This window comes from Aulonocara sp. 'chitande type north' Nkhata Bay, linkage group LG16 (genome assembly GCF_057382095.1).
Source record: "Aulonocara sp. 'chitande type north' Nkhata Bay isolate Kocher_YH1m ecotype deep benthic linkage group LG16, A_spYH_male_GT1.1, whole genome shotgun sequence".
NCBI classification, from domain to species: domain Eukaryota; kingdom Metazoa; phylum Chordata; class Actinopteri; order Cichliformes; family Cichlidae; genus Aulonocara; species Aulonocara sp. 'chitande type north' Nkhata Bay.
The window spans coordinates 34,856,156-34,883,410 of NC_141359.1; the positions used below are offsets into that span (position 1 = coordinate 34,856,156).

At 41.6% G+C, this 27,255-nt stretch overlaps 2 protein-coding genes across 5 annotated transcripts in view; both read left to right on the forward strand.

The window, feature by feature from the left end:
* Nucleotides 1–57: 57 nt before the first annotated feature.
* ormdl1 (ORMDL sphingolipid biosynthesis regulator 1) lies at nucleotides 58–8,751 on the forward strand. Of its 2 annotated transcripts, XM_086267212.1 has the most exons (4): nucleotides 58–215; nucleotides 1,808–1,987; nucleotides 4,495–4,646; nucleotides 5,542–8,751. In XM_086267212.1, the coding sequence occupies exons 2-4, from the start codon at nucleotides 1,814–1,816 to the stop codon at nucleotides 5,675–5,677; spliced, it is 462 nt and encodes a 153-aa protein (XP_086123338.1). In that variant the 5' UTR covers nucleotides 58–215; nucleotides 1,808–1,813; the 3' UTR covers nucleotides 5,678–8,751. The 2 variants fall into 2 exon arrangements, with proteins under 2 accessions (XP_086123338.1, XP_086123337.1); XM_086267211.1 differs by lacking the exon at nucleotides 58–215 and having other exon boundaries at nucleotides 1,651–1,987.
* Nucleotides 8,752–8,886: 135 nt separating this feature from the next.
* LOC147311988 (1-phosphatidylinositol 4,5-bisphosphate phosphodiesterase delta-4-like) overlaps nucleotides 8,887–27,255 on the forward strand; it is a 28,347-nt gene continuing 9,978 nt past the window's right edge. The window contains exons 1-9 of one of the 3 annotated variants that reach the window (XM_086267204.1): nucleotides 8,887–10,498; nucleotides 10,721–10,798; nucleotides 12,264–12,354; nucleotides 16,813–16,866; nucleotides 16,985–17,143; nucleotides 19,204–19,432; nucleotides 19,626–19,755; nucleotides 26,102–26,333; nucleotides 26,936–27,137. In XM_086267204.1, the coding sequence (XP_086123330.1) occupies nucleotides 12,288–12,354; nucleotides 16,813–16,866; nucleotides 16,985–17,143; nucleotides 19,204–19,432; nucleotides 19,626–19,755; nucleotides 26,102–26,333; nucleotides 26,936–27,137 (1,073 nt within the window). In that variant the 5' untranslated portion in view covers nucleotides 8,887–10,498; nucleotides 10,721–10,798; nucleotides 12,264–12,287. Of the gene's footprint in view, nucleotides 10,799–12,263; nucleotides 12,355–14,305; nucleotides 14,492–16,812; nucleotides 16,867–16,984; nucleotides 17,144–19,203; nucleotides 19,433–19,625; nucleotides 19,756–26,101; nucleotides 26,334–26,935; nucleotides 27,138–27,255 lie in introns of those variants that run through there. The other 2 variants (XM_086267203.1, XM_086267206.1) reach the window with 2 other exon arrangements.

Here is a 27,255-nt window from a genome sequence, read left to right on the forward strand (position 1 = left end):
TGTGAGCCGTTAGGGGGCGGGGAAACGGCCTTACAAGTCAAACCGTGGAGTTAAAAATACCTCGGGTAAAAACTCCCTAAAACGCGTCTACTTCCGGTGGTGTCCGTCTACGTCGTGCCGTCTGCACTGTCTGGGAGCTGAGCACAACAGGAGGAAAAAGCGTTTCTCTTGCAGCAGTTTGTTCGTGCAAATACCTTCACTGCTTGCTACTAGCTGTAAGTCTCGCACTCTGGGATTGTCGGAGGTTTCTTTTCCTTTTTGTATTTAATTGAATTCAACTTGGTTTAGGAAGAGTGGTTGTTCGGGGGTCCGGCTATATCCTGGGAAAAAACAATCAAGGGAGGCGTTCCTTGTTTATACAACTATTTGTGAGGGTTGGGTTGCTGCTAAATACCAGGTTTACACCAGTTTCATAACAAGTGCAGTGAACATAAGTTAACTTGGTGCCTCCTGGGTGATTTTAAGGCTAGTGTGGTGTGCTGTTACACAAAAGTTAAGCAGATAGTGACTTTTTTTTCCCTGGGTCTTTCTGTAATATCATTTGCATGTCTGCTGACAAGAGCAGCAGTTAATGACCACAGTGAACACTATTTGAGACTAATATTAAAATTTGAGTCATTAACCGCCGCACTCAGTGCTGTATATATGTCATTTGTCCGTTAAAATAATGATGCACTTACTGGACTCTGCTAGCTGTTTTAATAACAACTTGAGCTCTGATCTGTCCTTTATCTATTTAGAAAGTGTTTAACCAGTTACATAAGGCCCTCCACCCCCGTTATTGTTATACCAAGTACTACAGACATACTTTGATAGTGTAATTTGATTTTCAAAATAACAGCTGCACCATATAGAGATAAAATTCATACAGTTACAGTCAGCTTGTTTTTTCAGAGCTAAACCCGGTACATGCTGTTACTGTGATTTATCTAATTATCAGCCACTTTATTAGATACATTCGGTATTACCTTTTTAAAGATTGGACATTTTTTGTAATCAGAGATGCTCTTGTGGATAACTGTGATAATTATTTGAGTTAGTGTTGTTTTTAAGTTGCTGTTGTCAGCTCGAAGCAGATATTTCAACCATATCAACCAGATATTTTCTCTGGAGTCTTTTTTTTTTTTCATTTTTGGAACGTCTTCTGTAAACACTAGAAATGGTTTTGTGGACATTTTTTAAATATGTCTAAATGCATTTCTGGCTAATTTACCGATATTCGTCTTAATGAGTGTTTTGACTGGTGTATCTATTAAAGGGGCTGAGTGTTGATCATAGTTGACCATCCTATTGAATTTGATTGTTTTTGTGGAGTTTTTTGTTTTTTCTTTTTGTCCATGTTAAAATGCAGTCAGATTAAAAGTTTCTGCCACTGAACTGCAACAAACCTTCACTGTTGTCTAAGAACTTAAAATTAGTAAATGTAAATGAGACTAAACACAATAGATTACAGTGAGTTTCACGGAGGAGTTAAGTGTGAGGAAACTCTCATTTTAAAAAGTTGGATTTAATCATTTATTTATTTATTTATTTTTTAGCAAAACGCATCAGAGGTACCCATTTAGACATGGGGTGAACATACTCAATAAGAGGTGGATTAGTGATGCTGGATTATGGTGGTGTTATCTATAAATACAACTCCACCCCTAAATCCCTGCAATCAGTTTCTCTCCACCTCGATGCTCAGCTCTTTGAATTCAGTTTAAACATTCAACCTCCAGGTTTTTTAACACAAAACAGGTGGAATAGCTTTTTTTTTATAATGTGTATAACAGAAGTGATTTTGTGAATGTCTTTCTGTCCACAGACCAGGATGAATGTGGGTGTGGCTCACAGCGAGGTGAACCCAAACACCCGAGTGATGAACAGTCGAGGGATTTGGCTGACCTACGCACTTGGTGTTGGTGTGCTTCACATCGTGCTCCTGAGCATACCCTTCTTCAGCGTGCCCGTGGTGTGGACTCTAACAAATGTCATTCACAACTTAGTAAGTTCAGTTTTCTCTCATGCTGTGTCAGTGCTGCTATCTGAGCTTCAGAAACAAACCAGGCTGTTCAGGGGTTTTTCTACATAGAGAAAGGCTGTTTAGATGGTGCCAAAAGGAGCAACAAAAAATATGATTGAGGGGGGGGGGAAAGAATGCAATTCAATGCTTTGAATTGCATTGCATAAACTGAAATATGACATCTCTGACTTCCAGCTGCTGTATTTCACACAGGCGCTGGACAAGCCAGCTAAACTGCAGTGGTTTGGTCATGATTTTCAGTCTGTTCACGCTCCAAATGTCTTGCAGGAAATGCTCTGAGTTACAGCCCAGACTGACCTGGTGGGTTGAGCAGTAGTTTATTTCAGGTTTGCCAACACTCACTCACATGTGACACGCTTTCGTTAACCTGTTTCAGCAGCAGCTCTGATTCCAAATCTTGCACTTGCTGTGTCCAAAGACATGAGGATCTCGTGGATTAACTTTTATTTCCATTAGCAACGTCCCCAAAGCAACAGGAAAATCAGCATGTGCTCAAAGTAGAATTCATCCACTGCTAAAGTTTCTCTTATATCTTATAAATATTAATGAAAACCATCTCTCGCAGTTTCCCTGAAAAGTCCACTTCACTGGATATTAAAGTCTCTAAAATTTATTTGCATTTGTTTATTTTTAACAAGTACTCAGGAAAAATACTGACAGTGATGCGTTTTCTTTGTTTTGTTTTTTTTCTTTTAAGATGGAACAGAGCCCTACATCTTTGATAATATCAGATTTCTATAATCTGGTTAGTAATGGCCACATGTCACAGAAAAATGGTCAAATAATGCAGCTGTGGTCATCTACTGAAGGCCTTCTCTGAGCAGGACGATGTACTGATATTTTACTATACAGTATGTCTATTTATCTTGCTATGTTTTTTAAGATTCTAGTGGTGTCAAAATATATCACGTTGTCTTTTTGATTATTTTTACATAAGTGGGATGGTGAGGTCAGATGCTGATTTTGTTTATTTGTCTCCAAGTTTACTAAGGATCTGTATTGGTCCTGAAAAAGCCACATTGGTCAAAAGACTGAAAAAGTATTCGCCTCCAAAATTTAATTTGAATACATTTTCTTTTATTAGAGGGTTAATAAACAACAAAGTTAACATTTTTAAATTTAACAGATCAAAGTGAGGTCTTCAAAATCCTTGTTTTGTTCTAACCAACAGTCCATAGTTAAAATAAATAAATAATTAAAAAATAATTTTCTGTGTTTGGCAAGAAAAGCATTAAATTCTATGTAAAAGTGTAAAGTGTGTGTGTTAGTCCCCATAGGGAAATAGTTCCTCTGCATTTAACCCATTCACCCAGTGAAGCAGTGGGCAGCCACCAGTGCAGCGCCCGGGGAGCAGTGTGTAGGGACGGTACCTTGCTCAGGGTACCTCAGGGTAGCCGTTCAGTGGAGTCGAACCCCCGACCTTCCGATCATGGGCCACCACTCTACCTACTGAGCTATCCCCTATATTATTTCAAGAAAGTTTTGTGTTAATTCTGATTTCTAACGCTTATCAGTTTGATTCAGGAACCCTGTTTTGTCTTAAGGCGGTTTTCCTTGTGACAGCCTGATGACTGACCTATTATGATAATTTCCCCATGCCTCAAAGTCTGACAAGAGTGACCTTTCATTGCTGCATGGCTGGCCTCAAATGAAGAGAGTTGATGTGGGTGACGTCATTGAACAGTTTGAGCTCAAGGATTGTGTATCACAGCCAATAAGGAAGGCTATTAACAGTAGCGGCTGAGGTCAACTATAGCCTATTGTTTTCCACCACAATACACCATCAGTGTGGTGATTATTTCTTGGCCGTATGTCAGCGCTTAAGTTTCATTACATTTCCCTCTGTATTGCAGCTTTTTCCATCTAAAGCTCCAGTGTTTTGGACACAGACATGTAATTAGAACCTCCCAAGATGGCTAACTTACGAGGGGAATCCCAAAAGTAAGGTATTTATTTTTTGGGAAATACAAACAACCATTTATTTTCCATAATATTCGCATCATTTTAAAGCTTGAAGACTTATTTTTCTACATAATCACCATTTTGGTCGATGCATTGTTGTAGACGCTGTGGCAGTTTTACAATGCCCATGTCATTACCTGCTCACGGCCGCTGCAGAATTGCCTACTGGACAAATGTTCTTTCAACTTTGGGAACAGGTGGTAGTCACTGGGTCTGAAGTCCAGACTGTAGGGTGGGTGGGTGATGAAGTTCCAACAAAAGTTTGCCAGGAGATCGACATGGGCATTGTAAAACTGCATCGACCGAAATGGTGATTATGTAGGAAAAATAAATAAGTCTTCAAGCTTTAAAATGATGTAAATATTATGGAAAATAAATGGGTTGTATTTCTAAAACAATAGGAGACCTACTTTTGAGATTGCCCTCGTAGTTGACAATAAGAGGACATCACATTTCTTTTTGGCCAGTCTGTCAGTACACTATTGACCGCAGTTTCCACTCCACAGGGAATGTATGTCTTCATGCATGCAGTCAAAGGCACCCCTTTTGAGACCCCTGACCAAGGAAAAGCCAGACTTCTTACTCACTGGGAGCAGCTCGACTATGGCGTTCAGTTCACCTCATCTAGAAAGTTCTTCACCATCTCCCCAATTATTCTGTACGTATTATATACCAATGATTCTTTCTGAACCTGTTGTCTTTAGACATGTACCTCCAACCCTGATAGTTCTGTGGACATTACCATGTGTGAGAGAATGCCAAGTGGAAACTTCTAGGAAAATGATACTAGTGACATGGAACTACCAAAGATTTTGAATCCATGAATGCCCGTTTGAGCCTGGCTCCAACAGTGACACAGACTCCCATGTTAAAATGCTCTACAGCAGAAATAAGATGTTTACAGCGTGCCACAAAAAACCTCTTAGTTTCTATGGTTGTACAATAGTAAACCATTAGCCATTGGTGGTAGACTCCACATCCTAGTAACTGCACAGAAAACGGTATTAATTAACAGATAATTAACACACAATTCTCTGGAAGGCACAAACTCTGTGGAGAGGTACAGCTCAGTGACTTCAGTTGGCTGAGGTGAAGCCTGGCTGCACATCTCAGCTTCCACATGTGAGTCAAAGAGACTGTCCCTGAAAATAAAAACATCTAAGCATTTCTGGGCCTGAGCAGAGGATATGTGTGTCTTTTATTTTTATCCTATAAATGGTTTCAGGACTTTATTACCTGAACCATTTTACGTGATTAGGGGAGTTCCACAGGGTTCAGTATTGGGTCCAGTCTCATTCACATTGACCAACTATGATGTCCGTTTTTATGCTGGTGACATAGTTCTGTACTGTATAGTTGTTATGATAGTGTGAAAGACGGGAAACTATTCATAGAGCCCAGTGGCAGACTGGAAAAAATGTTTTACTTTTTGTGTCTGTGGAAAGTGACTTACTTTAGGAGGCGTTGTATTTATTTATCTATTTTTATTTGATTGAAACCAAAATGCTGCAATGTATTTCTAACACACTGTCTTTTTTTTCTCACCTTTACAGATACTTCCTGGCAAGTTTCTATACAAAATACAACACAACACACTTTGTCATCAACACTGCCTCGCTTCTGAGTGTCCTGATCCCCAAACTGCCACAGCTGCATGGAGTCAGAATTCTTGGCATCAACAAGTATTAATAATTGTAAATGCTGCGCCTCTCAGCAACTGAAGCTAATTCCTGTGTAGTCTGTACCGCCGATGTGTGTACCAAGTCATACAGTTTGTGTAACGGCCGCTGTTGTCGTATAGTAACACCAGAGGGGTGCACTACGAAACGAGGTACGTTGAGCCTAAAGAGTTTTCAGCGTCATGAAGGTAGCTCTGTTTTTTGTTTTGTTTTTTGTTTTTTTTAAACCAGATGACTCAGCTCTGGGCGGAGGCTACATTCAAAGTTTTTGTGTAACATTATCTGTTAATGAGCAGTACAGATTTTCAGCTGAGGTTATATATGCAAAACCTGTTGAGCCGTGTGTTTGTTATGCCCCCAAAGAAGCTGTGCAGTTTTAGTTGAACAAACTGTTACAGCAACAGGGATTTAAATGCATTAGGCTGGCAATGCAGAAAACGTGCTTTTATGTTTGTTCATAATTTCCTGCTGATGTAAAGCAGAGTAGAACACTGATTTGTCTAATATTCAGTCAGTAAACTTACTTCCACTTTGAAATGGCCAAAAACTCAAGTGATTTTCATCCTTTGTTATGGGACAGGGTCAGGCCTGAATGCACTTCCTGAGTTGTGTTAGGAATAAACTGCAGCAAAGAGAAAACACTGAGCAGTGTGTGATCGCAAAGCTCCACAGCTCTGCCCATGTTAATCAAAATTCTTAATATCTTTAATGTTTGCTGATCTCTCCTTCAAAATTGTTTCCTTGGACACCACTATGGCTAGTTTTAGATCGCGAAATCCTAGAACTTGTTCCATGCATTTCCACCCCATAAATAAATCCTACTGGCACAAACTTAGAAACAACGACGTAACCCGAATTGGAAGGCAGTACCTGCAGTTGACCAGTGGTTCACCAATGATTCAGAGATTCTGCCCATCGTTATTTTTATTCCCATATAAAATATCCGATCCACTGCAAGAAATACTGTGGAATAATGACTTCACAAACCTGCTGAAATGAAAGACGGGTTTTAAGGTAGAACTCTCATGGCGGTGGTAGAAAGGAAGGAAAAGATCACGCAAAGTTGTTTGGAAAAGTTGACAATGAGTGAAGGGGGCAACTAGAACAGGGTTCCTGCAGACTGATTTTGAAGGTTGTCTGAATCTGAAAAGGCATCCCTAGTTTTTATTAGTCTCAAATTTCCTCAGATTTAGAGAGGTAATTTAACGTCTTGAAATGTGGTTGGTCAGAGCAGTTGCATTGCTCGCTTTACTCAGAAATGAAGAAATGTAAATTCGCTGAATATTGGCTCTTCATCCAAGCATTTGTGAGTCACAATATGTTTTGTTCAGGAAGTGCCACAATGGGAATGAAGGTGCGGGGGAAAACCCCTACAAGTTTTGGTTCAGTTGCAAGCAGTTCTGACTAGTTGCCTTACATTGTTTACCTGCATAGTCTAGCTTTTTGCTCAACTACAACTACACAAGACAAACAACATGCATTTAAAGCAGTGAAATCTATATGTAACATTTCTTACCCTGTGGAGGCTTCATCTTTTTTGCACATGCATTGGGTTTTGTATAGCACTTTTTACCTCCTGAAGTCAGACATCCTAAAGCGTGTGTGGCAGAAAGCAAATTAGCCGAAGCTGTACAGAAGAGATGACCATTGCTTCCATGTCTGAAACATGAAGCCAGTGCATTAGTGCCTTATATCTGCAGTCTTTTAATGGTCGAGTAATCTGGCTGCATAAAGAAGCCAGATTTTGTGGAAATATTTGGAATAATTACCCTCCCCTCCCCCTAATTCATCCACTTACTACACTTTCTACTTTTAAATATTTAAAACATGCAGTTTTGGGTTTTTTTTTTTTTTTTTTTTTTTTTTTTTTTTTTTAATTAAGCTCCCCATCAGGGTCAGAGGCTATAGTTATGTGAATGACAAGCCAGTGCTACAGGAGTTGGTCAGATCCAGCCCATCCTCGTGGTGTCATAAAGCTAAGATGGCAACAGCACATACTTGCACAGACGCAAACTGAAATGAAAGTGGAAAAAGCTGCGATTCAGGCGAACTGGGAGTGATTCAGGACATGATACAGAAACGGTGTGAGGAGTCGAGACTTCCATGGAGCGATCAAAAATCAGCGTGCATGAGGAGGCAATGTCAAAGGGAATGGTTTCATTTTTTTTTTTTCATGGGCAGAGATTCAGAACTTTTGTATTGAGTCCCATCTTTGTAAGAAACTTTCTTTCTGGCCTGATGTTTGGCTGTAGTAATTATCGTAAAGTCTTCACTGCTCAGTGTGATCTGCTCCTTTTTTCTTCAACACAGAGTCGGGATAAACACATCTCACCTTCATGACACCTGTTATCTCTGAAAGGAGGCCTGGCTGTGTTCAGTTTGCTTTGTGGTGCATCCCTCTGGTTTAAAGATGATATGTCTGTACATGACAGGATGCCATACGCATTACTAACTTATGTGAATATTTAATGATGTATTTTCGGCCTGCGTCGACCTGGGCGGGCCCAGGCATCAGTGAGGCTTTAGGCTGAGTTTACTTTTCTTCCTTTCTTTGCTCTCATCTCACACACAGTGATGCAAATTGTGTTTCTAGTCACAAAGATGTTGCAAATGTATTTTTCAAATATGTCTTACTTCGTGAGGGTAGGAGCCCATGGCTCGCTGTTTACCGGTACAGTCTGGTTTTGTAACGGGTGTCAGACATTTTCGTGCTGAGGAAGAACAGAATCAAGCTCTTCAGGTGCATGATTTCCTTTGTGAATCATTTGTAACCAATCAGAACAGCAGGCGTTTCTCATTGTACTCTTTGTGAGTGAATGTGTGAGTGAATATTATGTCCTTTATGTAGAAATGAGACAGATTATTGTTGTCAGATTAAGTGTTTACTGAGGGAGCTCCAGTGTCTTTGTGATGAACTTACACTCATGTAGCCACTCTCTTCATACTTTGAGGGATTATTTGATTTGTTTTTGTTGTTTTTTTTTGGCTATAATTGAGGCAGCGAGTCCTACTTTGTTTGGCCATAGCTTGTAGTACTTGATATTTCTGGTTCTTAATCTTATTAAAATGTTTGCCCTCCGTCTACTCCGTCTCACGTCTTAATTGCTTCGTCGAGTTTCTGAAGTTGACGACTACAATGAGGCTCTCAGGTACTTTGCCACAAAAGTATAAGCTGAGAAATGAGGAATTCTTTCAGGACTTATCAGAATTTCACAGATGTTACTCTTCAGTGCCTGAAGAGTAATAATCAGCTGTATTGGATACCTTTGTTTAGGAGTGCTATCGTCACAGAGCTATCAGGTTTCATCTACATAAAGGCATATTAAATAGGAGCTATTCTGTTTACTTCTACCTGCATGTCTTCATCCGTAGATTTTATTATTCAGTTCAAAATAATCCATATTTATCTCATCCTGGGTTTATCCTCAGTTTATCCCCTGTCCGAAGCAAGAAATTTTAGCCCCTTCTTTTTTAGGTCAACTTTTCCCTCACAACCAGAAGATTTCAACAGCCTGAGATGACCTATATTAGTGATACACCCTCTCTATAACTTCACATGAGTTCATGAGATCTTCATAATCTCTTACATAAATAAAGCAGCTCTACTAACTGGAAGGTCACTGGTTTGATACCCAGCTACTCCAGAGTATCCTTGGGCAAGATACCGGAGTTGCTCCATCCTTGTGTGAATGTTGGGTTAAAAACACTTGTAGGACTGAGTGAACAAAATTGGTAGTAAGAAAGTGCTCAGAGTAGAAAAGCAATAGAAGTACCTGTCTATTTCAGCTACAGTGAAGGTGTCAGGGTTATTCTGCAGCCACCGTGTCTTTTTCTGAATCTAAATCATCGGTGTAATTTGAGTCTAAATTCTAAATTAAAACTAATCAAATAAATATCAAAGAAATACTGCTTGTGATTTTCTCCAGAACTTTCCTCTAACTGAAGTTGGAATGAATGAATGTATTTGCAGTAAATAAAATTGACCACTAGATGGAGACGAGCACATCTGAGCACTCACTGGTTTTGCAACTTTAGATTAAATGTAATAATAGCAGTAACAGCAGTTCAGTGTTTTAACCCGGAGCTGGTTTATGGGTGACAATGTATAAATATGTTACATAACACATGAGGATTGTTTCTAGCATAGTAGAGAAACAGTTTCTGCAATCAGATAAGACCAAAGCAGAAAACGCCGAATCATCCTTTTCACTAATGTATACTTCAGTCCCCTACTGAAGTATTTTTTACTATTCTGACCTAATGGGTAAAAAAAACAAAACAAAACTAACGGTAGTGCTGTGCAATACTTCGAATTTTTGTATCAATGCAATATGAAAAAAAGAAATTACAGGACGAGTATTGCCAATACCAATACTGATAATTTCCTCTTATAAAGGCAGTTTATGGAGGTAAAAGCAGTGTCGTGACTTATGAGACGAATCATCAATAATTTACAATTCACTGATTTTTACTTTACCCAACAATCCGTTAATATAGCAAAACGCACCTTTCAGCTTTTCGTGTATATTGAAACTGGCTTTTTTTGGAGATAAGGAATGAAATGCGCCTGACTGAAAAGCACTTTTTGCTATAAAACTGACATGATGATCAACACAAAGATTCAGACATCTTTCATAGCACATGATTGAGGTATATTTCTTTTAAAATAAATTTACAAGTAACGCAACAGAGTGGACTGCATACTGAACTTGACTAAAATATACATAAACTGCTATCAGCCCTATGAATGAATATCATGGCAGAACACTATTGAGATCTCTTTTATTTCCTTCTGTGATGTTTTGCATGCAGCATAGGTCTTCCCACTATGGTGAGTGAAATAAGTGCAGGAATAACATATCTTTTGTCCAGTGTGTTCACCTCGTTCCCGAAGCCTTCCTTAGTCACCGCATTTACATTGGTGATTTCAGTGTGTCATTGTGCACTGGATGGATGCGCCGACTCACCGGACCGGCTCGCTTTCAGTTGTTTCAAATGAGAAGCTCCTCACCTTCTGTGTGTCAAATTTAATGTTTTTGTATTTTTTTTTAAGTCATCCAGACTCTACCTCCAGGAAACTTAAGGTGTGCGTGGGGCACCTGTGACTTTTTCCACGCAGACACATCATCAGGTAGTGATTCAAGGAGTTTGCTTGGTTTGCTTTTGCTTTGTGTTCTATTGTAGAAGCACACATTTTCTGTTTCAGCCAATCATGTACATTTACCTTTGAGAATCCAAATTTGAAATTGAGATTCAAATTCAATTATTTTTGCAGTTAACATCAAACTCTGCAGAGTTATTGTAGATGTATTAAATTACTGGGTAGGAGATCACGAAAAGAAGGGATCTCCACTGAGGCTGTTTATGTTAAAGAGCCAGAGTTCTGTGCTAAACCCCTGTCTCTGATGCTGAAATAAAATAATTCTTTATTATTTATTTGATTTGTACGGTCAGCAAAGAGGAGTGACCATCAGCTGAGAAAGCACTAAAGCTGTGATGTTTGCTTTGAGAGTGTTGATGGAGAAGTACCAGGAGAGGAACTGATGTACTGCATGAGGAAGTGGCAGAGGAGTGTGAGGTGTGCAGCACAAGTGACTTAGTTTCAAGGGATTATATCAGTGATCTGTTCTGAGCCTTTTCTTGTTTACAGTGGTGATGGGCAGTCTGACAGGTGAGTTCAGCCAGGAGCCTCCGTGGACTGTTAGGTTTGCAGAAACCACTGTGATCTGCACTAAGAATGGAAAGCAATTTGAAGAGAGCCTGGAAAGGTGGAGGTGTGGAGAGAAGAGGAATGAAAGTCTAATAGAAGCTAGACAGAATACATGTGTGAACGACAGGGAGACCAATGGAAATGTGACGGTGCAAGGAGCAGAAGTAGTAAAGATAGTCTGAGATGGTTTGGACGTGTGCGTGGGAAGTTTAAATCCATTAAACCTTTCAGTAAACTGCACCAGTTTAATATGCATGAAGTAAAAGAGCAGAAACTAGCATTGCTACCCTGGATGTCTGACCCGGTTTCTGATAATTCACTGGAGAAAACTTCAAAAAGTGTATGCAGGGTAAACATTCGAGGGTAATAGCACCATGTGGCATGGGCAGCTGTGATAGATCTCCTTCGATGAATTTGCATGCAAGGCTCATCTTCTAGCTTGATTCGTCCTGTGTTCTCCTGTCATCTGGACATCTCCTATAAGTAAGAATAAGGCTGCAAATTGCTGGAAAACTGAGGAGAATTAAAAAGAGCCAACTCCCACATACTTTGAGGGCCTGTAACTTGATAAATATTCATAAAAAGATGGTAAAGATTTGCATGGCTTTATTAAATATACTAAAGTTATCTTGCAAATAAATGTTAATAAATGATCAGTTTGAGTATCAGCGTCAAAATGTGTAGCTTAGATGACCAGAAGTTTGGTTGTTGCCGTTGTTTCCACATTTGACTGGAGTCAAAGTTTTGAAGTTTGTTTCTTTTTCTGTCCCTTTATGACTCACCTGAATTCCCTTGAGTGATGAGCTCCATCCAACAGCCCTGCATACTTCACTAATGAGCTTTCATTTCCTTTTACCGGTACATTATCAGATCGTTGCCCCCACAGGTTCCATTAACCTCGACGACTGAGATGGACAGCCTGCATCACCTGGTCTCCATTTCAGAGCATATCCGGTCCCGCGGGGAGATGTTCCTAAGTATGCACTCTGTGATTTTCTCTGTTTACTGTTCATGAGGTAAAGTAGCTGCAGTCATTATAAGTGTGCAGCAGGGTGCAACGGGTACATCAGCTGGACTGCGTCAGGAACAGAGATAAGAAGTAGCACGTTAAGCATTACTGTAATCTGATTACTTTTTCAAGTAACGAGTAACGTAAGGTATTACTGTTGCAAAAAAGTAATTAGATTACTGTTACTTTCTCATAAGCATGCTGCGCTACTGCGTTACTAAACCATGATTTTGTTTGTGAGAGTGTCTCATGACGATGACGTACATGTGTGAGATATCTGTGGTAGCAACAGGCGTGTGTAGATCAACAATGGATTGATCTACACACTCTACAAACTCGACCATGCAGAGTTTAAGGCTTGGACGTACTGACATTACTTTGAGTTTGATTCCATAAAAAGTGACAAAAATCTTAGCGTTCACTGTAAAGTCTGCGTGAAAAGAAAACTTCTCACTACAGCAAAAAAATTAAACTTCAAATCTGAGCAAGCCCCAAGCACTCTGCCATGGAAACGTGAAATTCACAGAGAAACCCCCGGATCCCCCCCACTGACATGACCGCTGCGGCACCGGGCAAACCTCCACCAGCCCCTCTCCTGCTAAACAGGTGAAAATAGATTTAAGAGCAACAGGACTTAGTGCTGTTAAATCTTTGGTTTTATTTATTTTTTTTGCTGTGTTTTACTTGCACACAAAAAATATTAAATTTTATATGCTGGAATTGAATTGAATCGATATACCTTTATTAGTCCCACAAGGGGAAATTTCATGCAGAAAATAGGTTTAAATGTTAAACAAATTTCTTCCGATCAGAGGATGTTGCATATAATTTAATTTTTGCTTGTTGCAATGTGCCTAAAGTTAAAAGATTAAAACTAATATAACAAGTTTTAAAAATAGACTTTTTCATTTGATTCAATTTTACACACACACACACACACACACACACACGTAGGAAAATATTTAGTATACACATCCAGGAATGCATACACTATTATATATTGTACATATATTTATTAGTTTCAGGTTGGCCATTCTTGTATTTTGCTCGTTTGTGTTGTTGTGTTTGCACATCTCTGTTGCTTGTGGGGCTCGCACACAAGAATTTCACTCGCATGTGCTGTGCCAGTGTGCCTGCACATGTGATGTGACAATAAAAAGTGATTTGATTTGATTTGATTATATGTTGGATTATGCAGAAAAAATAGAACTGGGCTGAAAGTTCTATGGCTTTATAATGTATTCAGGTTGTGCATCGTTTTTAAAAAGCAACTAAATAATAAGTAACTAATTACTTTTGAAAATAAGTAATCAGTAAAGTAATGGGATTACTTTCTTGGAGAAGTAATCAGTAATTAGTAACTGATTGCTATTTCCAAGTAACTTGACCAACACTGGTCAGGAACTGGGAAAGTGGTGTTTTCTATTTATGTGTTGCCGTTTGGGTCCAGTGGAGGGTTATACTCTGTATTATAGCGGGAAATCAAGCCTCTGCATTGTGGCATACTGCCAACATATATGGCATTGGACTTTATCAGTCTTTGCTCAGTCTCTTGTAATTGTAATTATCACCAGACTTAGCCAGAGTCATTGTTTTATCAGGAAAAGAGATCCACATTCTGCGATTATATCTACAGAGAACACACGGCATGTTTTTCTCATTGTTTTATGATTTGGCGTCTTTCCACGTGTGACCTTGTTCCCACTATTGTGTTGCCAGTTATCAGTGCTGATACAGAGACCTGTTAGGCTATCCGAGCATCCACAGTGCGAGAGAAGGACAGAGGGACTGAGGAGAGTGACTCTGAGAAGAGAGGTCTGTGGACGGCAGACGGTGAGGGAGTGGCAGGAAAGGAAGGAAGACTGGTCAGGAGGGGCAGGGCGGTGGAGAGGACGGGGAGGGTAAGGAGTGGTGGTGGAGGTGGGAGTGAAGCAGAGCAGTGACGAGGGAATCAGATTTCCTAGCGTTAAGGCTGCAGAAAGGGGAGGGGAGAGGCTGGGCCAGTTTTCCCTTCAGACCCTCTCAGACTTTAAAGGAGTTGAGAGCTGAGCTCAGCTGGACTCTGAAAGTCTGACTTCACAACCCTACTGAGGTTTCTTCTTTAGGTAAGTCTCACTCAGATACTAAATCACTTAAATCCGTTTTTGGATGAGTCATGCTTGTTTTCTTTAGCTCAGCTGGCTGCATGACTTTGCCAAAGTGATGCTTCGTAATGTTTCCTATTTCTGCGTCTGCTTCTAATTTACTGTACACGATCCTCCCTCCCCCAGCTACACTTTAGATTTAGATATAGTTTTACTGGACTGGAAAGAGCACTGGCAGTGCTTGTTCACTTAAATCTGTTACAGGGTTGTGTGCAGATGTGTGCAGAGTCCTGGGTAAATATCCCCAAAGCTTCTGGGAACATCCAGCATTATGCATTAAATACTTTTAAATTAAAACTACAAATTAGAGGCATTCACAGAGAATAAAGACCGAAGCGGCTGGCTGTCATGATTGGCCTGTTTGTTCTCAACATATCCCCCTGAGTCATGTCCTTGTGTGCTTGTGTGTCTGCATGTGGTCAGTATACTCCCTGATGAAGTGACTGTGTGTGACTCACAGCCCTCAAAATAAAACATAACGTGAGCTAAGCGCAGGTTAAAAGTTTGGATTTTGAAAAAGGGTGTGTTAACCTTTCCACAGAGGAAGTGGAAGGACTCGGATGGAGCGTGAAAATGTCTGCAGTGAAAGCACGAAACATACATTAGTTAATTGAGCCAATAGCTTTCGAAAATAAGCTTTGCTTTAATGCTCTTGGATTGAGAAGCAACTGCAAATACATTCCTCGCATCACTTCAAGCATACTGTGGTGAGAGCTTAGATAAACTTGCCCCGAGTGGAGGGGAGGTTTGGGAGAGAGCAGCTATAGCAACTTTGAGATGGTTTGTTTTGATGCACATTTATCAGTGAACAGCAGAGATAGAAGGAGAATGTCAGCTTTCATTGACACGCAGCATCCAGTCTGCATTGCACATCAATAAACTGACACACTGTGTCAGTTTATCTGCTCAGAATGAGACGCTGAAAGCAGCAGATCATTGCTAAAGGTCAAAGTCCCCCGCTAAAATCAAATGTACATGTTTTTCCTGTACTGTGTAGTGCTTTCTCTCCACTTACATGTTTATTTGGTGTGAGTTTCACAGCTTTATATCTATTAGCTGCAAAAATGTCTGCTAAATGTTTCTCACCTCAGTGCGCTCAAAGCATCAAATAAAAAAAATACATTCAAAAATTCCTTGTTGTGAATAGTTTCACTGGGGAACTATTTTCTTTCTTCTGTCCTGTCCTGTCACTGTATAACAAGCAAGAGCCTCTCCTCTCATCATCAATGGACAGGATCTCCCTCCTGGACAGTGATACCTCTCGTGACTGTGGTTTAGTGGAAAGAAAATACTTCCTCAGTGAAACTTCGCACAAGATTTGCATTTTGTTTGTTGGACTAACTGATTCCTAGAAAGAGTAATTGCACTTTTTAAACACCACACACACACACACGCACACACACACACACACACTCTCCTACACCCACAAGATGGACAAACAGCACTATAAGCCAGAGGAACAACCTGTACATTTGATTTTACTATATATTATATTATTGTAAAAACTATGATTACATTATAGTTTTTATTATGTAATTTAAATATTAGCAGACATATAGGCACCTATGTTTGCAAAATAGAGATTAATTTAATTCCAAGAAACTGTTGAAATTGCAGTTCTCTTTCCTATACATCAATTATCTCATTATCTGGTGTGTTTAAACCTCTTTAGACCATCAGATAGGGAAGTTTCAAAACTGCCATCTCCTGTATCGTTACACATTGTTTTTGCTGGAGATAGAGTTGCAGAGAGTCAGTGGAGACCTCCCAGAACAAACTCTTCAGTTTAAAGTAACAGTAAAGATTTTTCCTACCATCAGTGGCTCTGAAGATTCATTGTTTATACATTCACCTAACAGGCAAAAGATTTATGGTTTGATCTTGGGAGGAGAAATAAATCCCTTTGGGGTTAAATCAGGAAGGGCATAAAAATCAGCCAAATCAAACACGCAGAGTTGCTCACTGCGGTGATCCTGCGTGAAAAAGAGACCAGCCAAGAGAAGCCCGGTTCTTCTCACCATCCAACGCACATCACTGCGTCTGGTTGTCTCAATGCCTGGTCATTATCCAGCACTGCAGCAGGGAAGTGCTGAGTAAGCTAAAGGAAAGAAGCAAAGTGAGTTTGCGTAATGATAAAAATCAGACCCAGAGAACACCTTCTGAACAAACAAAGATGGATATTATACTGTGATTATTTGCTGATTGAACTTTTGCAAAATCGGTTTAGTTTGGATTCAGGGGGAAATATTTGGAAGCGCTCACTGACATCTGGTTCTTTTTAGAAACACATTTCCACTGGCATGTGTCGAGCGTAGAGATGGATCCTGAAGGTTCACGTGAGTAAAATTCTATTCGCTCACTCTGCGACGCAGAAGCTCTGACCTTTAAGCTGACTGCTAAATTCACCCCGGCTCTGATAGTGCAGTGTGTGAGAGGTTTGTGATCTTTGTGCAGGTATCCAAGATGATCCATACATTCAGGTGATGATGGCTGGGTCGACTCTGAGGAAAGTCAAGTCCCGCTCCTGGAAGAAGAATCGTTATTTTCGCCTTTTGGAGGACGGCTTGACGATCTGGTACAAGTCCAGATGGGCGGGGAGAGGCCACTCCACCTGTAAGTGCAGAAGCACACCTGTGTGTAATAACAAGTTAGCTCCTTATTCATTTATTATTCATTTGGTAAATATATCATCAGACAAGCCGCTTTCTGTATTTTATGTTGTGGGGTTAATGAACCAAAAAGAAAAACAAACAAACAAATAAAAAACTCATAAGAGGCTTTAAAGCATATGTAATTTATTGCACATAAAGCTTATGCTCATGACCGTGCTCATCTGATGGGAGAAGCTTTGTACTGAGAGGGAGACGGTACTGGAGAGGGCTGTCAAGATTATATCTTCTGCAGCATTATGACACAAACCATATCTACCCCACTGGCCCTTTCAGGGTCACATAACCCCCCTTTTTTTCTTTGCATGCTCCTTCACTGCAATTTAATTTATTTTATCATTTCGTCTCGAGAAGAAAAGTTGTTGTTAGGATGGATGTTTTTAGGCTGTTTCTTGCGGACAGATCCAGGATAGCTGTTGCCCCTGTTGCTAGTCTTTATGCTAAGCTAAGATAACCACATTTAGATTTTTATGTACACATTCAGGCCTATTCTCATTCCACACCCTGAGGCCTAGTCACTTAAACTAATGTCACCTGGTAAGTAGGGGTTTTTCTGGATAGAGGAAGTTTTTTTAATGCTAATCATGCCAGTATGCAAAGTCCCAACACAAAGACTCATTCTGAGTTAGAAAGAGCTGCTAGAGCTTCTGTTTTTAAGCTTTTGGGTTCACCTGACAACTCTGTGGTTAACAACACAAGGGTGTAAATTATGTAACTCCCCAGGCAAAACCACAGACCCACGGCAATGCAAATGAAAGTTTGTGAGGAGGTAGAGCAGGTCCATCTACTAATCGAAGCTTGTGCAAATGGGTGAATGAGGTATATTATATATATTGTATAGCTTTGGGTGCCATATAAGAATCAGTCTGTTTGCCATTTAAAGCAGTCCTAATCTTCACAGACTTAGCAGGTTGAGTCTGAGTCTGGAAATATGGACATTGCATACATGAGCATGGTGTTACTGTTCTCATCTAACTGTCAGCAACAAAGCAAATAGGCACATTTCCCAAAGAGACGTGGAGTCCTTTATAAACTGATTACCGACAGAGCCAAGCAGGCTCTAAGCAGGCCTGAGTTTTACTACATAAGAATTGATTAACAGCCATGGTGGTATTTCTTATGGCTTCGTTTGGCCTATAGTGACAATGCTGTCTGGCCAGCACAATTCAGCCACCGGCCCATCGCATATTGGCCAAATGACGGGTGCGCAGTGGTACTAAGGGCCACATCTGCCCTACAGAAGCTTGCTATAATCTATATCAAGCCCACCTCATGACATTTGGACCACATCTGGGCCAAAACTCATAAGAATACAACTGTGCTCAAAACCTTTTTTGCATGTCCCAATTTTGCAATTAGAAAAAGAAAACTTCATAACTTATTCGTTCAGATTATTCTTGCTAAACTCAGCATTTCCTGAGTGGTCATCCACACCCCACAGTCTGACTGCTGTAAACTATGTCAAACCACCTGATGACCTTTAGGCTGCATTTTGTCCACATGACATTTTGCAGCATCATATCTAAACCAGGTTGGGTAATTACTTATAAAAAACAAACTAAGAATAAGCCCCACATCTAAATTAAAGAGCTGTTTCCCCCTGATGGATGATACAGTAGATACACCATCTGACCTCCCCAATCCAAGTTTAACCATTCCAGCATTCTTTTGTTTTAAGAAGTATATTTGACAACATATAAACATTAGTTTGTAGGTTTTCTTGCTATAGTGTTCTTGCTAAAACATGAGGGGTTTCCAGCAATGTTTCACAAGCTGGGTCGAAGTGCTTGGGCTCAACTAAAAGTGAGAATATTTGTTATAAAAAAAAAAGAAGCAAAGTCCCAAGAATTGTCAGTGTGGTGAACATCCGTCTGCTTTAGAAACAGAATGACAGGAACTCAGCTCATCGTAGCTCAAGATCCCAAAACACACCTCAAACATATGAAATGCATCAGTGTAAACCTCAAAACACTGAGCTTCCTCCATGTGATGATCATGTTACAGTTTCGGTGACTGACTTGGAAGCGGTGCGTGAAGGACATCAGTCTGAGGTCCTGCTAAGCATTGCAGAGGAGTTCCCTGCTGAACTCTGCTTCACCTTGGTGTTTCACGGCCGCCAGGGAAATCTGGACCTCGTGGCCGAGTCCCCAGATGAGGCCCAGGCCTGGATCCAGGGTGTGCGCATGCTGATTCACAAAGCTCAAACAATGGACGAGAAGGAGAGGCTGGACCAGTATCCTTTAACTGTGGTGTTTATTCTGGTGTTGGCTGATATCAGACACACTAGCAGGCGTCTAAACAAAGCTCCAAGTAGTCTGCTTTTAACCTTTTTTTCTTTCCCTCTGCAGTTAGCAGGACATTTTTGAAGTTTAAAAACATTTACTCAGCTATATGTTAGATCTGGGTTTTCCTCAGCATGTCCTCAGGTGGGTCTGGGACTGGTTTCATAAAGCTGACAAAAACAAAGACGGGAAGATGAACTTCAAAGAAGTGAAGAAGCTGCTGAAGATGATGAATGTAGAGATGAATGAGGACCATGCTCTTCATCTCTTCACGGTAAGAGAAAGGAATCAGCGATTAGCCCCGAGCTCTGACTTCAGCTCCCTTAAAAGTCTCGTGAAGGACTCAGAGCTTTTCAAATTCAAATTCAAATTTTATTTGTCACGTACACAGTCATACACAGTACGATATGTAGTGAAATGCTTGGACAACTGCTCGTGACCCAAAGAAAACAAAAAAGGAAAAGGCTATGAATAAGGCTATGAATAAGATAGGAAATAAATATGAAAAATTTAAAAGGGTAAATTTAACTAGGAAGGAATAAAATATAAATTAAGGTTAAAAATGAAATAACTGTACAACACAAATTAGAATGAAGGGTAAATTTAACTGGGAAAGAATAAGATAAAATATATAAATTAAAGTTGAAAATAAAATAACTGTACAACAAAATACACAATACACAATATAGAACTATATAAGAATGTATGAAGAAATCTAAATATAAATAAATATATACACAATAACAGCAGCATTCTCCAGCATTTTTAGACCTGAGATGTTGATGGTGAATTTATTATTAGCTGCTGCAGTGTTTGGGTCAAGGAAGGGATTTGAACCGTTCGATACAGTGCTTTCGGTTCGGTACGCATATGTATCGAACAATACAAAATTTGTAATTTATTTTATCAACTTTCCTTCTGACTATGCTGTCTGTGTTGAGCGTTCAGTGAATCTGCGTTTGACTACTCCGCCTAGGGTCGACAGTGCAGCCTAGGCGGAGTAGTCGAACGCAGATTCACTGAGCGCTCAACACAGACAGCATCGTCAGAAGGAAGAGCGCAGGGCAAGCTAGCGAGACAGAAGTTAAGCTCTCCTTGCAACATGGCAAATTGAACCTCCCCCACCCTCATTCAGATCTGGCGTTTGGAATTATTTTGGTTTTCATGTGAGGTATGACCCTGAAGGTAAGCGCGTCATGGACTAAAGTAAAACAGTATGTTGGATGTGCCACGCAATGCTTAATTACATGGGTGGGAACTAGTGTGTTAGCGCAGTTAGCTCGTTAACGTGTTGGCTGTCTAGCCCCATGCAGGGGTAGCTCGTTAACGGAGATTTGCCTTGTTGTGGCGTTAACGTCATTTCAACGAGATTAACGCTGACAGCACTGGTGGGAACACAACGAATATGACTGCACATTTACGCCGACATCATCCTAGTGCAAAGACAAGTGGAAGCAGACAAAAACAACAAGCATGCATGCTACAAACTTTACCCGAGTCATTTAGATAGCCGTTAGCACATGATTCTCCTTATGGGGACCTGATATGTTTAATATTGTGGCTAGCTCAGACAAGGAGGAGACGGAGGTATCGTTTGGTCTTGCTTCCCGTGAGCTAGCCAGGGAGCACAGCCGTTTATCGACATCTGCAGAAGAACACTGCCGCTAGCTAAGTGCTCAGCGCGGCAACCGCACAGCAACAACAACAACACCACACAGGGCGCCCTCTGACCCCGGAAGGACACACCGTCGCAGCGAGAGGGCGTCACCCGTCACTATGGCAACATAAACAAAACATAACTACAAACAGAACCCCGAACAGCCCTGACCCGCTACAATATGCTGCTGAGAATATAGCCCAGAAGAAGCCTATAGTATAGCTTTTATTTTGGAAAGAGCCATTTCTCTGTAATAAACTCTCTTTTCCAAAGATGAGTGATTCCTCAATCAGATAGAGGTGTTACCGCGCCAGATCCGCGGCCCCGAACCGCAGTAAGGAAACCTCTGGCAGTTACTTGAAGGTTCCGTAACTGACTTGTAGCCGGCAACAGCTTACTATACAGGTCAACTTCGCTAGCAAAAAGATCGAAGGAGGCGTAGGAAACTGCTTCACCGAACTTTATTTCTTCTCTAAGGCACGAACACCGCATACAGTGGGCTGAAACAGTTTACTCACAGCGAGCATCGCCGACACAACTCTGGCTGTCGAGGGAGTTATTATATTCCTTTTATTTATTTTCTTTTTGTCTCTTCTGTAGCTAACCGTTACTTTTTCCCCTTCTCCGCTCTCTCTCTTCACACACACACACACACCAGGCAGTCCCGCTACACACATCCGGAATACATTTCCCATCAGGCTTCATCCTTAAAGGGCCATGCCTGTAACACAGGGCTCGCAAAATCGCTAGCCCGACGTCCCGGGGCTAGCGATTTTTCCAGTCGGGCTACCAAAATCTATCTCTGCCCTGCCCGTCGGACAATCATAGGAAGGAAAAATATATGTCAATGCTTTTGCATTATTTCGGAAATGTAGCTGGGTAATTATGTCATTGGCATCGGTGAGCCACTGTCAATATGTGACATATTGAAATCGCGTTTGAATTTGCGCTTGTTTTTTGCTTTCACTTTGCAAATGTCCAGGTGCCTTCTTTTGGCACACCGGCCGGTCACGACCGGCGGGGGAAAAGTCACTCGGGTCAGAACATGGGGTGCCACCATCATCCCACTTCTGACACCAATGTGGCGAGCTCAGACAACGAGAAGACGGAGGTGTCGTTTGGTCTTGCTTCCCGTGAGCTAGCCAGGGAGCACAGCCGTTTATTGACATCTGCAGAAGAACACTGCCGCTAGCTAAGTGCTCAGCGCGGCAACCGCACAGCAACAACAACAACAACAACACACAGGGCGCCCTCTGACCCCGGAAGGACACACCGTCGCAGCGAGAGGGCGTCACCCGTCACTATGGCAACATAAACAAAACATAACTGTACAAACAGAACCCCGAACAGCCCTGACCCGCTACATAGCCCCCCACCTAAGGGGTCAGTCGTCCCCGACGACCCCATTGCCCCACACAAAGTCCTGCAAATGTTCAGGTGCATTCTTTTGGCGCACCGGCCGGTCACGACCGGCGGGGGAAAAGTCACTCGGGTCAGAACATGGGGTGCCACCATCATCCCACTTCTGACACCAGTGTGGCGAGCTCAGACAACGAGAAGACGGAGGTGTCGTTTGGTCTTGCTTCCCGTGAGCTAGCCAGGGAGCACAGCCGTTTATTGACATCTGCAGAGGAACACTGCCGCTAGCTAACTGCTCAGCGCAGCAACCGCACAGCAACAACAACACACAGAGCGCCCTCTGACCCAGGAAGGACACACCGGCGCAGCGAGAGGGCGTCACCGGTCACTATGGCAACATAAACAAAACATAACTGTACAAACAGAACCCCGAACAGCCCTGACCCGCTACATAGCCCCCCACCTAAGGGGTCAGTCGTCCCCGACGACCCCATTGCCCCACACAAAGTCCTGCAAATGTCCAGGTGCATTCTTTTGGCGCACCGGCCGGTCACGACCGGCGGGGGAAAAGTCACTCGGAACAGAACATGGGGTGCCACCATCATCCCACTTCTGACACCAGTGTGGCGAGCTCAGACAAGGAGGAGACGGAGGTGTCGTTTGGTCTTGCTTCCCGTGAGCTAGCCAGGGAGCACAGCCGTTTATTGACATCTGCAGAAGAACACTGCCGCTAGCTAAGTGCTCAGCGCGGCAACCGCACAGCAACAGCAACAACAACAACAACAACACACAGGGCGCCCTCTGACCCCGGAAGGACACACCGTCGCAGCGAGAGGGCGTCACCCGTCACTATGGCAACATAAACAAAACATAACTGTACAAACAGAACCCCGAACAGCCCTGACCCGCTACATAGCCCCCCACCTAAGGGGTCAGTCGTCCCCGACGACCCCATTGCCCCACACAAAGTCCTGCAAATGTCCAGGTGCATTCTTTTGGCGCACCGGCCGGTCACGACCGGCGGGGGAAAAGTCACTCGGGTCAGAACATGGGGTGCCACCATCATCCCACTTCTGACACCAGTGTGGCGAGCTCAGACAACGAGAAGACGGAGGTGTCGTTTGGTCTTGCTTCCCGTGAGCTAGCCAGGGAGCACAGCCGTTTATTGACATCTGCAGAAGAACACTGCCGCTAGCTAACTGCTCAGCGCAGCAACCGCACAGCAACAACAACACACAGGGCGCCCTCTGACCCCGGAAGGACACACCGTCGCAGCGAGAGGGCGTCACCCGTCACTATGGCAACATAAACAAAACATAACTGTACAAACAGAACCCCGAACAGCCCTGACCCGCTACAATATGCTGCTGAGAATATAGCCCAGAAGAAGCGTATAGTATAGCTTTTATTTTGGAAAGAGCCATTTCTCTGTAATAAACTCTCTTTTCCAAAGATGAGTGATTCCTCAATCAGATACAGGGCTTGCAAAATCGCTAGCCCTAGCGATTTTTCCAGTCGGGCTACCAAAATCTATCATAGGAAGGAAAAATATATGTCAATGCTTTTGCATTCTTTCGGAAATGTAGCTGGGTAATTATGTCATTGGCATCGGTGAGCCACTGTCAATATGTGACATATTGAAATCGCGTTTGAATTTGCGCTTGTTTTTTGCTTTCACTTTGCAATCAAGCGAACTGTGTATAGAGAGCGACAGCACTGATTGGTGAGTGATGATAATTTGCGCACCAATTCCTCTGACATCGTCTTATCAATCGTTAGCTTACTATGCAAACATGACAAGTGAAATCTCCCGCAGCAAGCTTAAACATGTGAGAGGTTGATCGCGCAGAGAATTGCTGACCGTTATGTGTGTGTGTGTGTGTGTGTGTGTGTGTGTGTGTGTGTGTGTGTGTGTGTGTGTGTGTGTGTGTGTGTGTAAAAAAGCAGCAGGATATATATTTTAGTTCTGCTGAGCCAAATAAGACAGCAGGGTGAAGAAGTGACAGCCAAAGAAAAGCTTACCACAAAACGGAAAAGTTATGACAAATCAGACTATAAGGCAAAAAGAAAGTGCAGCTTTATGGTTTCATGGACAAAAGAATTTCTGTGGCTGCAATATGACGAGCTAAATAACCAGGGCTGCACATAAGTGGTCCGCAGGTGCGCATTCGCTGTCAAAAAAAAAACACCAAAAAAAAAACAAGCACAAGATATGAAGTTGCAACGCGTGTTTGCGTACATAAGATTTTCTGGAGGAGGACAGACATTTGTTTAAAACTCTTAAAGATGTCGAAGAAGCTCCTTTAAGCAATTACTTTGGTGTTCCTCCACCTCCAAACAAATGTCAGAAGGAGTCCGAACCACAAAAGAAGCGCATATTCTCGGAAAAGTGGTTGCAGGAGGTGAGCTGGCTTCAAACAAATGATGAACGCACAGAGATGTGGTGCGGAATGTGCCGTGAAAATCCCACGCTAGCGGACAAAAACTGCTTTTGGACGCAAACGCGCGTTGCAACTTCTTATCTGGTGCGCGTCTTTTATGTTGACAGCGAATGCGCACATGCGGACCACTTATGTGCACCCGTGTAAATAACATAATGTTCCACCGGGTGTGTTGTTGGTTTTCTCTCGATTTCTGAGTCGACAAGCGCCTTTGTTACTGGGACCAGTCATTTTAAGAAAGGCCCCCATTAGAACCCATGAGAAATGCAAGAAACGCATTATTGCTCAGTCTGCAATATCTTTCCCAGAACAAACACCAATTGCAAATAACATACTAAAAATAAACCTGAAAAATCTGTTTAGAACAGCTACTATGTTGCAAAGAGTGAACTACCACTGGCACAATTTAGCAGTCTTTGCAAACTTCAAAAAGCAAATGCCCTCGATCTTGGTTCCACTTGTCTCTTACCCGTGACTTCAGTGGAAATTTCAAAGTCAGGATCTGACACAGACTGATTCATGTCCTACACAGTTCTTACAGAAATCTCTGTTCAATTAGAACCAAGTATTTGAGTTGATGATTGTAATTTTTATACAATGTTGTAATTTGTTTTTCAACAATTTTTTTGATTAATGTTTTGTTTCCTTTACAATTTTATACTTTAATGTATAATATTGTAAAGGAAACAAAACAGGAAACAAAACATCAATCAAAAAATTGCTCTCTTTTTTATTCGGGCTACTTACATTTATTTTGGGCGACCAAAAACTGAAGAGTCCCTGCCTGAAGGGCTACCAGGGATTTTGAAATTTTGAGAGCCCTGAGATATATTTATTTTTTTAATTACTTTTGTTTCAGCAACATTAAATTTAAAAACTGTACTTTTGAGTTAAAATATATATTTATAATTTTAATAAATGACAAATTAAAAAGGCATGAACATTTTTTTTGTATCGAAAAAATATCGAATCGTGACACCAAAGTATCGAACCGAACCGAACCGTGAATTTTGTGTATCGTTGCACCCCTAATCATAGGTACAGCTCAGCTCAGTTTGCTAAACTTACAAAATTACAAAACATTATACAAAAAATATGACTATTAGAAGAAAATAAACTCTAAATATACAACAAGTAAGAGACTTTTTCTTTTTTCTCCTCAGATGGCTGATAAGTCAGAGAGCGGCTCTTTGGAAATCGAGCAGTTTGTCTTTTTCTATAAGATGCTGACGCAGAGGGATGAAGTGTGGAAGGTGTTCCAGGACTACTCTGAAGATGGAGAGAAGCTGATGTTGGAGGAGCTGCAGAGCTTCCTGAGTGTGGAGCAGCACGAGGGAGAGCAGAGCGCTCAGCACGCCCAGGAGCTCATCGAACGCTACGAGCCGTCTGAGACAGGTAACAAGGTAACACACTGCACCCTCATCTAGAGACCTGCACCCGAGGAAGCGCAGACTGCACAAATGCTATGAAATACAGCCACACCTGTTTTCTATAGTAACAGGAACACACACAAGCTGTTTTAGTGTATTTATTGTAAATAAAACCAGAGAAAGCTAATGTGGTATTGACCCAGTTCAAGGAGATATAGGTTACTGCATTATTATTATTATTATTAAGGTGCTTTATATTGTAAGATAAAGACTCACAGTAATACAGAGAAAACTCCAACAATCAAACAACCTCCCATGAGCAAGCACTTGGTGACAGTGGGAAGGAAAAACTCCCATTTAACTCGAAGAAACCTCCAGCAGAACCAGGCTTGGGAAGGGGTGGCAGTCGGGGTCGATGGGATACTAAGATAAGAAAATAATTTTTAAAAGGAAGAAAATAATATGAAATCATAAGAAAATTGATATAAAAAGGAAGCTAATGTCGACACTCTGCTGTTTGCAGATGGGTTTAACGTCACGCTGAGTGCAAACCACAAAGATGCTTCAAACAAGATTTATTCTTGCTTGATTCTGAAGAAAAGTTTCCCTGTCTTTATCTCTGTGCAGCCAAGAAGCAAGGCGCCATGTCCTTAGATGGCTTCCAGATGTACCTGTGCTCCCAGGAGGGCTCCATATTCAAACCCGAGCATCAGGACCTTTACCAGGACATGAGTCAGCCGCTCAGCCACTACTTCATCTCCTCTTCACACAACACCTACTTACTGGAGGACCAGCTACGGGGACAGAGCAGTTTGGAGGCCTACATTCAGTGAGGGCAACCCAGACACACACAACTTCATACACTTGTCACAAAGTGGTAAATTAGCTAAATAGACTAAAACAGTTTTTCTGTATTAGGCTGTGAACCTTTTTTATTTTTGTTTATT